We start from the raw sequence: 13,821 nt of genomic DNA, 5'->3' as shown, positions 1-13,821 counted from the left end.
CATCCACTGCAATGTCTTTACTTCCTTCCTTCCTTCCAACCTGCCCAATGAAAGGAACACATCCAAAATGCTTCTATTCAAACCAGTATACAAGGTCTGACACAAAAAAAACCCCCAAGACTAACACTGTAGCTTAGTAACCAAGAGTAAGAGAGGAGAGACAAAGAGATTGTTACAGAACACCTTCTAACCTGTCACAGTGAGACAATGCTCAACTCTACTGCTTCACTCTGTGGGAGTGGACAGGTGTTCAGAGACGTTTTCTTACCCTCAGTGGAAAAATGTCAGTGTATGCTAGTCCACAATGCTTTCTCTGTAAAACAGTTTTTAGCTAATAACATCACTGTGCTTGATCACCCACTCTACTCACCAGACCTTGCCTCCCTGCAATTATTGCCTCTTCCCAAAGATCAAGTCAGTACCGAAAGGAACACATTTTTTTTGTTGGTAGAAAATGTGAAAGCAAAAATGATGGAGATTCTCAGCAGCCTTTCAGAAAACTATCTGTGGAATTGCTTTGAACTTTGGCAGCATCATACACAGCTGTGTGTGAACTCAGAGGGGAACCATTTTGAAGGTGATCATAGGCGATTTTCTTAGTTTGTTAAATAAAATGAACTACAGGCACAGTATCATCTTTTTGGACCTTGTGTATCTCAAGAAGACCCTTCAGAGGAAGGGCAGACAGCCTAACAGACTGGGCACACCTGAACAGGCACCCACACAATTCTCCTTGATTCAAGGAACCACATGGGCATACATGGCAGACTAAGCATGCCATTTCCTATCCTTGTCATTACCTCTCCTCAGAGTACCAATCATAATACAACTGGCTATGAAAGACATCCAGCACACAACTCCATAAACATGTACACCTATGACACAACTGGATATAAGTACATCTTCAACATGACAAGGTTTTCAGCCAAGCTGCAGGTGTACATCCAATCATATGTTTGTGTCTGACTGCATCCAATGCCATCAAATCGTGAGCACACTTTCATTCCCAGTATAGGGTATTTTCAGTTCAGCTGCTTGATGAAGGAGCAAACACGAAATATGGCTCCTGTAACAGCATTTGGGAATTAGTTGGAAACTATTGTGTCAAAAGTACCAGCCTAGCCTGACTAAGTTCAAGAAATATGGAATGTGCTTGCATATTTGTAGAACGCACTACTTTAAATTTAAAGGATTAATTTTAAAACTCCTGTCAGTATTAGCCTTGAATACTGACAATCATAGAATCAAAGCAAATGCTGGCAGACATGAAACATTATATATTATACGTGTGTTAAAAAGACTGCCAAACATACAGACATTTATTCTCATATATCAATATTAAGGCACTTATTTGTTTTTCTTTAATCAAAATGACAGCAAAAAGGTGCTGAGGAGCTTCATAAACATTCACCACTTCACTTCCTACTGCTTTGAACTCACATTTTTTTCAATTTTCACTTAAAAAACATTCTTAACTCCTAAGTTCTGAGTCTCAGAAATAACCCTTTAAATTCTGCAGCTTCAGTAAAACCAGTTCTCCTGCCCTAGGTTCATTACAGTGCTTTGAAAACTTTGACGATTTCATTTGTCCCAACATTTCCTTGCCTAAAATTTAAAATACATTCACTTAGAGTACATGGACTAGACTGACACACAAAGCTCAGTGTTTGCATATGTTTTTTTATAGAGAATCATACAATCACTTGGTTGGAAAAGGTCTTTGAGGTCATCAAGTCCAACTATATTTGTTCACTACTAAACCACATCTCTAAGCACTTCATTTACTCATTTTTTAAATGCCTCCCAGGATGGTGACTCAGCAACACCTCCATGGGCAGCCTGTTCCAGGCTGATAACCCTTTCAGTGAAGAAACTATTCCTAATATCTAATCTGAACCTCCCCTGGTGCAACTTGAGGCCTCTTGTCCTACTGCTTGTCACATCAGAGAAGAGAACAATACTCACCTCCTTACCACCACCTTTCAGGCAATTGCAGATAGTGATGGTAGTGATAAGGTCTCCCTTCAGCATACCTTTCTCCAGGCTAAACAACCCCAGTTCCCTCAGTGACTCCTCACAGACTTGTTCTCCAGCCCCTTCAGCAGCTTCAGTCGCCCTTCTCTGGACATGCTCCAGGACCTCAATGTCTTTCTTGCACTATTTTTACGTGTATGTACATAAAATATTGAAATGCTTACACATTACTGAAGTTATTATGTTGTCTCAACTGGTAAATATGCTTAATTTAAATGACTGAAATGTTTGGCATAAAATGTTCTTTGAAATGCTCTGCTTTTACATAAGACTATCAGTAAAAATACTTTAAAAATGGACATGGAATATTAATTCAACCTTTGACACACAGCTTCTACATCCTCCTCTCCCACAACACCATTTCTTTAAATATCCGTAACACTGCCCTGTACAATACCATTATACCTTGGTTGCATTACCTGTGAAGAACTTCAGTCAAGAGTCAGAACACCCGTGTCTCATCTCAATGGCAGCTATGCATCTATCCTGGTCAGCTACTAGATGCCCAATGTCTAGCCAGAAATTTGGCACACTCTCCTTGCCAAGTAGCTGCTGATTTTCAGAACAGCCCGAGGACAAAGAGAACTCTTTGCGGCACAGCTGCAAGGCAAGCCAAAGCTCAGGCATTGCTTCTGTGCTCTCAGCACGACAAATGTCTTCAAAGAACACTACACCAACCTGGTCTGTGTGCTGGCCAGACCCACCCTACAGAAGTTTTTACTGTTTTGTTTTGTTTTTCAAGTCTGTATATTACAGTTTGTAAGTGAAATTTTCCACTAATTTGTCAGCTGTAGGACTCCATATTCTTAAGTACCACTTCAAGTGTGACTGGGAGTTTCCCCACATGACATATTCACTAGAACTGCAACTAACAGTTATCTATCACATTCCCAAGGTTTGTTTGTATTCCACATCTTCAGAAAACTATCATAAAGCATTTCCAATTCCTGCCATGTCTCGCCCACTCATCTAGCTTAAACAGATTAAATCTTCAAAAGCTTTATTTAATTATATTCGTTCTTTCAAATATGACCTGCTAGAAAATCTTCCATTTGTTTTACTTACATAAGGTGGGTAAAGAATCTGACAACAACTGGTTGGTACTCAAAAGGCCCAAAATAATGTCAGGAACTAAAATTAAACAGCAATATTCGTTTTGACAAGGAAGGATGTTAACCATTGTGGTTGTTTATACATTCATTTGAAATCTCTACCAATCTGCACACTATTTGTAGATTTGTCACACTATTGCAATACCTTGTGCAATCTGGCACCTAACAGGAAATTACATCCAAGATGTGAAGCATTTCAACAGTTCACCTTAGAATATTAAGTAGGACATCAATCAAACCACACTTGTGAACCTAAGTCTAAGTGCAATACATCACCCCCCACCCCCGACTTAAGAGCTACCCTTCTATGAAATGTTAAAACTCAAAAATATGAACTAGAGCTTAACTGCTGACTAACCCAAGAAAAGGTCTCACATATCAGTGCAGCCGGTCTACATAAAAGTTCACCACTCTGCAAAAAAGAAGCTACAAAGTGCTGTAATTCTTCCTCCAGAAGAGTCAGGATCCATTGGCATCAAATGAATTTGTATGAAATCAGTCAGTCTATTGATCAAAAAACCAGAGGCAGGCCTGTTGCAAAAATATTGCTTACAAATAATCACAGAAACAATAAAAGCATACCCATACTTTCACCATAACATCTCCTGGTGAATGTTGCTACAGTTTTGATGAAGGTATGTTTGAAAAGATGCATTTAACATACAGCAAAAATTAAAGAGTTTGTCGTCCTTCTGTAATCCATTAGAAGGTTCCAAGACAACAGAAGAACGTTGATCCAAACATTCAGAAAGTTTACAAAGGAAAAAAAAATATAAAAACTTTAAGTACAGAATCCAGACCAGAAGAATATCTGGACAGGTTGGATTGATGGGCCAAGGTCAATTGTGTGAGGTTCAACAAGGCCTAGTGTCCTGCACTTTGGCCACAACAACTCTAAACAATGCTACAGGCTTGGGGATAAATGTCTGGAAAGCTGTCCAGTGGAAAAGGACTCGGGGGTGTTGGTCAGCAGACCAAGCATATAGGCTTGTATCAGAAACGGTGTGGCCAGTAGGAGTAGAGAAGTGATCATCTCCTGTACATGGCATTGGTGTGGCCACACCTCAAATACTGTGTTCAGTTTTAGGTGCTTCACTACAAGGTGGACACTGAGTTGCTGAAACATGTCTGGAGAAGGGCAATGAAAATGGTGAAGGATCTGGAGCGCAAACCTTATGAGAAGGAGCTGAGGGAATTGGGGTTGTTCAGCCTGGAGAAAAGGAAGCTGTGGGTAGATGTCATCATCGTCTACGATTACCTGAAAGGAGGCTGTAGGGATGTGGGTATTGGTCTCTTCTCCCAAGTAACAAGTAATGGCTCAAGAGGAAAAGGCCTCAAGTTGTGTCAGGGGAGGTTTTCTTCCCTGAAAGGGTTATTAAGCACTGGAACAGGCTGCTCAGGGAAGTTGTGGATGCCCCATCCCTGGAAGAGTTCAATGCCAGGTTGGATGGGGCCTTGAGCAGCCTGATCTAGTGGGAGGTGACCTTGCCCATGGCAGGGGGTGTGGAATTCTATGATCTTTAAGATGATCTTCCAACTCAAACCATTTTATCATTCTATGATTCTATTAACTGAATCAAAAAGTTAATTTATAAAGTTATTCCGTAAGCTAGAATGACTCTACATAGTATTTTGTTCTGCATTCTGAAAGTTGTTTGCTAGGGGAACACAGAATCTGGAAATTACTGACAGGTAAGCACAAAACAGCACAAATTTCCAAATCACCCAATAAGTAATTGAGGTTTTGGTTCAGGATTTCCTTTAATCTGTTCAAAATCAAAGAAAGGAAGTAAATTAAATGCCAGAGTAGGAAAAGACAAGAAAAAAAAAGGAAACCGAATAGCTGTGAATTCTGAGAATGTGGAGACTGGACAGTTACTTCCCAGAGTACAAGCTGTACCTGAAAAAAAACTCATAGCAAAACGTGTACTTCATACAGAATACGTTTTCAGTTCTGCCAGAAAAAATAACATCTTCAATAACAAAGCCCAAATAAATAAATGACCAATGAAACAAATAAAAGCTCCCAATGAACCAACTTGAGCTTTCACCAACCAGACACCCATTTAAGACTGTATTTTGCTTCCAATTTCTACCATTTCTCAATGACCTTCTATAGTTCACTCAACTCCATCAATACACAGAAGAAAAGCATTAATGCTTCAGTTCTCTGGAGAACCCAAGTAGGAACTGCTAACCATAATTCCACTCTCCAAGAGTTTCTCAGAAGAAATAAAATGCTTTGAATAATTCCATGTCATACTATTTAATGGATGCAAATACTAACTGTGTAGCTATATACAGCTATAACAAACACAGTTGACTACTGTATTTAATAAGACTAGATGCAGACTACACTACTTAAAGATTCCCCATGTGTTTTGCAACTATAGGATACACGACACTGATGTTACTTCCACAGCACCAAATATTTGTAGCCCAGGTATGATTCTGAATTCAGGTTACTGGTGGTGAAAACAAACGTTAACGGTGTTCTAAATTTGTTTAGGAGGGCCAGATCTTCCATGTTTTGAGCAAGACCTTATTGGTATACATAACACTTCAGAACTGCTGTGTTTGCTATGCTTACAGTGAACTGCAGATGTTCTTTGCAAAAAGGATAACAGCCACAAAAACCTACTTGAAGAAGATTCTAAGCACACCTGATTATCTTTCATCAGCCACGAAGAACACAAGAACCTGCACAGGTTCGGATGAATGCCACAAAAATAATTAATTTAAAATCAATTCCTTTCTCTATGCAGGTAGTATGTTGCCTTACAGATGCTGAAACACCTACTATTTTTATTCTGTAATAATTTACAGACTGCAGTGTCAATTATTCTGTGCCACTGTTGACCAGTTCTTGCGAATAATACCTGTGTGCATTGTTCTGACAGTTCTTATTTAGTTTACTTCATCTGAGCACAATAGCTGATCTTCTTTAACAACAGTATTACTATTGCTTCTTGTCAGAGAGCGCTTAGTTCTGAGACGATGCCAAGACAGTCAAGACTGATAAGGTAGCTCATGATCCTTAGAAAAGCAGAAATTAGTTGCTGCAGTGACAGGAGAGAAAAATGAGATTTTAACACCAAACCCAAACAACTCAGAACAAAGGAAGTAATATTAACCTTGTCTATCAGTTCCCCCCAAGTCTTAGGCTTCTCTAAGGAATGGTCCATGCCATAACAGCACTTAGAGAGCTGCTGTTTATGATTACAGGTACTACCAAAAACTTCCAAAGAACGCATAGAGACCCTGCCAGTACAAGAATTTCCTACTCTACACTGTAGGTAAGATTTTGGTGGGCGTCTCAGAAGGCAGCCTTATCACCAGTTTGCAGAGTGCTCGTCTAAGAGACTCCTGTGATGGCAAGAGCTAGGGTTTTACAGTTCCTAAACGTCACTGTCAAATGCTAGGGATGAGACTCACATGCCAGAACGCTGAGGTTCTCTTTTTCAGAATATAGTAACATTTACTTATGAAGAACTGTTAAAAAACACCAGCCACAAAGTCCAAGTGTGTGGACAAGCTAAAGTGGAAGCCATTTATCACAAAAATAATAAAGGAAGTAAGAGATTCATTGACATTGGTTTAATTGTCAATGAACTGACTATAAATTGAACTAAATATAAATCAAATGAACTAGTAAGCTTCACATTAATCTAAGATTATTGTTCTTCTAAGTAGTAGTGTACAAATAGTATAGTGTGAGTCAACAATGCCACTACTGTGATGATAAACTATCACGTCATTTTCCAAGTTAAGTTCCTTAAAAGGAGATCCATGTTTATTTTCAGTCCTGAAGAAAGTATTTTTGAGAGGCCTCTTAAACCTTGTATTCAATGGTTTTATAGTCATCCAACCTTGAACACTTCACATAAGCTATCCAAGTCATCTTTTTTTTTCCCTTTTACTGCATCATAGATAGACAATTACCTTTAGGGCGCAATACATTTGTTGATTTAATAATCGTTAAGATTCCTGTAATTAAATCATTTTAAAGAGAGCATCAATTTTCCCAATGCATTTGTTCTAAGCTTGCAGTGAAAACCAATTGTCTGGAGAAGAATGACTGGAAAAGAACTAAAATTAAGCACTGAAAATTTGGACATCTAACTAGTTCCATTATATGCATCCGCTAATAACCGTGGCTATAGCAGCATGGCTGTTCTGCCTGTAAATGTATTTCAAAAGTGTCCCTGGAAGGATGAACGTTCTTCCTTTCCTCCTAGAAAGATCCATTCTTCTATTTCTTGGCCAGCTAACATTTCTCAGGTAGAGGCAGAGCCAGACTTTTGGGGGAAGAAAGCATGTAACATGGGAAAAACAGGAAAGAACAGTCTACTTGCAATCCACCCTTCTGCATGTTCTTCCTAGCACAAAAAAACAAATTAAAAAAAACCCCTTTGATTGGAAGAAGGAATAAAGTGAGAAAAGTTTATACCTCCCTATATAGCAAAACAAAACAAAAACCGCAAAAAAATCAACTTGATATAATGGTTCAGTTGTGAAAACTATCAGGCAAAGGGCTAAAACCTGCAATCCTGCCCTAGGAAGCATGTGTCATTTCAGTGACATTGTTGTCATTACCCACAGCAACAGAAAACCAGCTGTCCCAACAGGCTGCTGCCTTGGTATCAGAGATTTCTAATTTAAATTTTGTATACAATAAATATTATACTAAGATAATTTCATTGGAGTGATTCTTTTTACAATGCAGTTCTTGGCATGTTGCAATGTGAAGGCTAAGCAATGCTAAACCTTTGGCATGAAACATGAGCACAGTCCAGAGGTTTCGGGCACGTTCCCTGTATCACGAAAGCTTGAGACAATCAGTGTACACTGACAAAGAATCATAGAATAGTTTGGGTTGGAAAAGACTTTAAAGATGATGTAGTTCCAACCCCCTGTGATGGGCAGGGACATGTCTCACCAGATCAGGCTGCTCAAGGCCTCATCTGACCTGGCCTTGAACACCTCCAGGGACGGGGCACTCACAGCTTCCCTGGGCAACCTGTGCCAGCGCCTCACCACTCTCATACTGAAGAAATTCCTCCTTATGTCTAGCCTAAATCTGCCCTTCTTCAATTTATAGAAACTCCCCCTCATCCTATCACTACATGTCTGTGTAAACAAAAGACATGTCCCCACCTTTCTTGTAGCCCCTTCAGGTACTGGGAGGTTGCTACTAGGTCTCTTTGGAGCTTTCTCTTCTCCTGGTTGCACAACCCCATCTCTCTTGGCCTGTCCTCTACAGAAGGTGCTCCTCTGATCATGCTTGTAGCCCTCCTATCGATCCGTTACAACAGCTTGCTATCCTTATGCTGAAAACTGGACACAATATTCCAGGTGAGGTCTCACGAGAGGAAAAGAAGGGCAGAACCACCTCCCTCGACCTGCTGGCCACGCTTCTTTTGATGCAGCCCAGGATATGGTCGGCCTTCTGGGCTGCGAGCGCGCATTGTCAGCTCATGTTGAGCTTCTCATCAATCAGCACCCCCAAGTCCTTCTATGCGGGGCTTCTCTCAACTACATCATCCCCCATCCTGTACTGAAACCACGCATTGCCCCGACCCACGTGTGGGAGACCTACACCACATTTAGAAAAGGCATCCCAAATTATTCCTCGGACAAAGCCCTCCGGTTCTCCTCTCGCCGCCGGGGGCCGGCGGGCTGCGCTGCCCGAGCCGCCGGGAGAGAGAAGCCCCCGCTGCCACCGCCGGCGCGGAGAGCGCTGCTCGGGGCCGCCGCCGCCCGGGGGTGTCGCGGGGGCGGCGCGACATCGGCTCCCGTTCCCCACCTCGCCCCGTCCCCCCACCAGGCGGCGGCTCCGCGCCGGGCGGCACTTACCCTCCGCGCGGGAGCGGATCTCGGACACCGTTTTCTGCACCGCCGGCATCGCCGCCTCCGCGCCCTGCACCTGCCGGCCGCGGCGAGGCCCGGGGCGAGGGCGGCGGGGCTCGGCGGCTCCTCCGGCGCCAGCGGGCGGCGAACGCTCCCGCCCCACTCGCCCCGCCGCTCCGAACTGACAGCCGGGGCGCCAGCGCCCCGCGATCGCCTGCCCCCTCCGGAACCTACCAACTCCGCGCCCCCCCCCCCCCCGCCCCGCGCCTCCTCGCTCCGCCGACAGCTCCCTCCCCCGAGCTCAACACCCGCTATTCGCTTTGCCGGCGCAGAGCGGGCGCTGCGGACGTTTGATGTTCTGTTTCTGCAGCAAGCGAAGCGTTTCCGATATGCCGCCCCCACTCCTTGCTCCCCCGCGCAGCGAGCGGAATGGAACACGCCGAGCCGTGCGGGCGGGGGAGTGTGTGTGTGGGGGGGCGACCCTCGGTCCGCGCGCGCTTATCGGGCGGCGGGGCTGCGCGGCAGCGCTTATCCGCCGGGGGACTCGGCCCCTCCCTCGGGCTCGTAACGCGGCTGAGCGAGGTGTGAGCGGGGAGGGCGCGGTGGGAGGCGTTCGCCCGCAGAGGGGATTTGAAACGCGGCTCTCAAGCCCTCCTTCGGGGCAGAGGGGGGTGGCGCCGCTCCTCGTGTGACGGGCGGCTTTCAAACTCTCGCCTGGCTTTTTTTTTTTTTTTAATTTATTTTTAAGCTGCTAAATCGGAGCGCGGCGGCTTGGCAGCCCCGAGTCCGTGTGAATCCGAGCTCTCCGTCTGCGGGGGCTGCTGGAAAGGAGGTCCCAGCTGCGGTGCCTCGGGCTGCAGCAGCGACAGTTCTAGGCTGTTAACGTGACGCTTGGGTGGCTGCAACAGGCTGAGTCTCTGGCGTGTGGTCCCCGTCTCTCGGGGAAAGCAGCCGCGGCAAAACCTAAATTGAGAAAAAAACAGGGGAAGGCGGTAGGATTTGGAGATAGATCTTGGCATAATAACGCTTTGCATCCATCTCAGTCAGACATAAAGCCTGCCCAGAGGATGATGGAAGTTATGAAATAGAATAAAGCGACTATTGTCCCATGAATATGAGGATTTGAGGCTGGCACATCCAATGAAGGCCAGCGTTGTGTCCTCCAGTTCAGATTATGGATGTGGGATTGTTGCTGATTTCTTTACAGACCATACATACTGAGAAAATGAGATACATACAGCCCTTCTTAACAGCCACAGTCAGTCTTTTTGTTTGATAAAATTGTATAAATTTAATCTGTGCAAACTGATCAAGCAGCGCTTCATGGAGAAGCATAAACTAAGAATTTGTTTTTCTCAAATGCTGAGCTCAGATACCAGAAAAGAGGAATGCTTTGCTTCACAGAAGACTGCATTAGGAAATAAATGCAGCTTTTGGTTTTGTCTTTATTTTTGTGGGTTTTTTTTCCCAAGCCATAGGCCGGAAAACCTGCTGGAGGCTTCTCTTCAAAAGAGGATGCTCTTCTGTATCATTCTATGCAGCAATCTCTGTGGGTTGTTTGTATTTATGGTTTTTTGTTTATTTATTTTTAATTTTTTTGCTGAACCAGAAACAAAGATTGTAGAGAGATCTCTCTTCGTGCTTTTTTTACTGGACACCCCGCCCCCCGCCCAAATACCTGGAAGGAACATGCACAGCTCATCCAGTTTTAATAAATACTCAGTGTAGGTCAGTCAGTCATAGGGACAGAGGCTTGGCTGATGCAAGTCAATTTCTCTAAGAAACAGCTTTTAGTGTTCTGTTGAGATTCCCCTGAAGGAGTCATTTAGGAGATTCAACATATATATATAACCATAAACAAGCATAAACAAGGCCCTTTCGTGAAAAAAGATCTTGTGTGGAGGTTTTTTTTTGCAATTCATATTTGCTACACTAGTGGTAAAAGACTTATGAAACTCACTGCAAACTTATATACGTGCTAGTTAACATGCATTTTCCCCCAAATCACTGCAAAGATATTGACAAATAGTATCGTCACTTAAATGCACTTTTAAATCCCATTCTATGTCTAAGCTTTTTGGCTGTAAGATCCTTAGCAAGTGGCACTTATTTCTGATACCTTTGGGCAACCTGAAATTTACACACTTGAATACAGCAGATACTAAGCAATGCTGCTAAGTGTCATTTAAATCTGTGACTACTTATTTCGCGAACAAGGCCATAATCCACATCACAAAATAGCACAGCAACAAAAGTAGTAGCTTTATTCTTGCTATACATTTTGTACTCTGAGTTATTGTAAAGGCTTAATATCCCATTTTTTTTTGAGGAAAAGCCTTTTTTGAATTTCTAGTGGGCATAATATTGGAAAAAAAGATAAGGGATAAGCTTCTATTAAATCTTATCATCACATAAGATATTCATCAGTTTTCAATTTTTTATTCTACAAAGCCTCAATAGGAAGCTAAACACATTTAAACATTTAGTTATGCAACAGCCAGTTCATCCAGATGTCATTCAAATGCAGGAGACTCAACTGCTATGTTTTATAATAGTCCCCGTCCACTTGCATTCTTACTCCAGGAGAAGCCCAGTAGCCAGTTTCGTTTTCCACACACCACCGTTCTCACTTAGATATAAACAGGTCGGAAAAGGCTTCTGCAGCTTTTTAAGATGAGAGTATGCTCTGTATTTAAGGAGTCCAATATTTGTTTCTGGATTGTTACTTGTTTGAAATGCGCACGGCAGAGCTGCAATCCAGAAACAAGCCAGTGAGCTTTCTAGCAAAGCTGTAAATGAAACAGTAAGTCTATGTTCAGCTTTTACATGTGAGATAACAGTTGAGGTTGAGCTTTCTATTTGATGTCAATGTTTATTTTGAAATACATGGAAGCTCTGGTGAAGCCAATAGCAAATTATTAGCATTAATTTGTTAGCAAACACTACCTTTTGGCACAAAAGAGGAGAGAAACCTTGTTTTTTAGATATATGTAGAGAAATTGCATATCCACAGAGAAGAATACGTTATTTCAGATGGAGAAAAAGCCTTGCAATGACAGCTGAAATATTGTTAGTAGAAGAAAACTGTGAAAGGCCTTGATTACAAGTCTATCAGTTTATCAAAAATACCACGTATACTGCTTCGTAGTTTTATGGATGAGACTTAGCTATGATGAGGCAATCTTATCTCAACAGTTCATCTCTAAAGGCCTTTAGTAGCATAGAGTACTTAACCCAAATAAAATCTGTTAAAGCAAATGGTATAAACATTTTATTAAAACTTTAAAGATAGGTGTTTCCATTATTTATGATATACCAACTGTCCACTGTAGTAGCCTCCCACAGTAAGAAATGCTTTCTTTGAAATGAATGCGTGTATAAACAGGGAAAATGAGGTGTGCAGTTTTAACAAACTTGACGCATAAAAGTTTAATCTAGATTTTTCTGTAATGCTGTTCATGTATATGAAGTGGTGCAGTTTTCCTTTGTTGGCAGTTTTCCTGAAAAGACATGGTTTCACATGTTAAAAGGAGCTGTGGTAGTTGGAAGCAGCCAACTTACAAGTGTCCACAATGGCACAATGCACTTATGGTCAGTACAGATACTATTAAATGTACCATCAGGAACATCCCTTCTGGTCAACAGAAGTGAATGTGTCAATACTTCTTCAAACCCACCTCATAATCCTTTTCTGAGAAGGTGGTTTAGTATTTGATAGTAATGGTTGGACTCGATGATCTGATGGGTCTTTTCCAACCTGGTGATTCTATGATTCTATGATATAATTTTATTTTTTTATGTGTGGGTGGAAGGGAAGTTATTCTTTATCTTTTCCGAAAACAGTCTTTCCCATAACTCCATATGAACATAAGAATGATGGGATGGATATTGACAGATATAGGGGCTATGCGAGAAGAGATCCTTGGGCACTTCTACTGTCTTGATTATGCCATATACTTCTGAAGGAGTTGTCACAGTTGACTTCCAAATTCTTGACTTGGAAGCCTTCCTTTATCTTTTGGGTGGAATTTAGGGTAGCTGTATGACATAGCAAGATATGCATGTTTGAGGATTGCATATTTATCTGTCCTTTTACCTTTACAGGGGTGCGAAATGTGTGTTACCTATGTTCTCTCTGTGAGTGAGCCAAGAAACCTGCTGTGTGACCTTGAATAAACAATTCCTGGCTGCTTCACTTCCATTTATTTGTGATTTGAGCTGCTTGCAGGGAAGTTTCTCTCTTGATATTCCTCTGAGTAGTGCCAGCCAAACTACAGTCGGGTCCTGGCCTCAGTAATAGTTCTAATGACAGTGCTTAGCCTTTACAGGAGGTGTTAATACCATGCAAATCTGGGCTGCAGTGATCATCATCTTGGGCTTCCGTAGTCTTAAGTAGTGGATATAGGTCCACAGTATAGACAGGTTCTTACAGGATTGTCAGTACCTAGCTGCTAAACCCGCAGGACCTCATATACTACAACAGGGTAAACAGGAAGAGCAGTCATAAAAAAGCAGACAGCTAAAGGAGAACATGAAAGTCCAGGTCTGTATGTGACTCACTTGATAGTCACTCTCAGCTGCAGAAAATATGAGAAGGAAGAGCATTATGCCTGAAAAAAAACTCTGCCAGAAAACAAGGCAAATACTTGAACTCTTGCCAGACTACTTGGCGTTCATAGTGGGTTCAAGGCTATTGTAGTGTTCTGGAAGCATCCCTTGATGTTTGTGAAGCTGTGACAAACAAGCAAGCACCCATTGCTCAGCAGACAGAAACTGAAACAGCCGTGCTGGTAGTTTCAGTATAGTGTTGTGGCGATCAGATTTA

General features: G+C 42.3%; 1 protein-coding gene across 5 annotated transcripts in view; it reads right to left on the bottom strand.

The window, feature by feature from the left end:
• The window catches only part of ATP8A1 (ATPase phospholipid transporting 8A1), a 106,797-nt gene extending 97,577 nt beyond the window's left edge, over positions 1–9,220 (bottom strand). For all 5 annotated transcript variants that reach the window (XM_069856118.1, XM_069856119.1, XM_069856117.1 and 2 more), the window contains exon 1: positions 9,003–9,220. In XM_069856118.1, coding sequence (XP_069712219.1) covers positions 9,003–9,051 — 49 coding nt within the window. In that variant the 5' untranslated portion in view covers positions 9,052–9,220. The remainder of the gene's footprint in view (positions 1–9,002) is intronic.
• Positions 9,221–13,821: the final 4,601 nt, after the last annotated feature.

Source organism: Phaenicophaeus curvirostris, chromosome 4 (assembly GCF_032191515.1).
Source record: "Phaenicophaeus curvirostris isolate KB17595 chromosome 4, BPBGC_Pcur_1.0, whole genome shotgun sequence".
Lineage (NCBI taxonomy): Eukaryota > Metazoa > Chordata > Aves > Cuculiformes > Cuculidae > Phaenicophaeus > Phaenicophaeus curvirostris.
The sequence above is the reverse complement of the archived record's forward strand: the minus strand, read 5'-3'. Positions and strand labels throughout refer to the sequence as shown.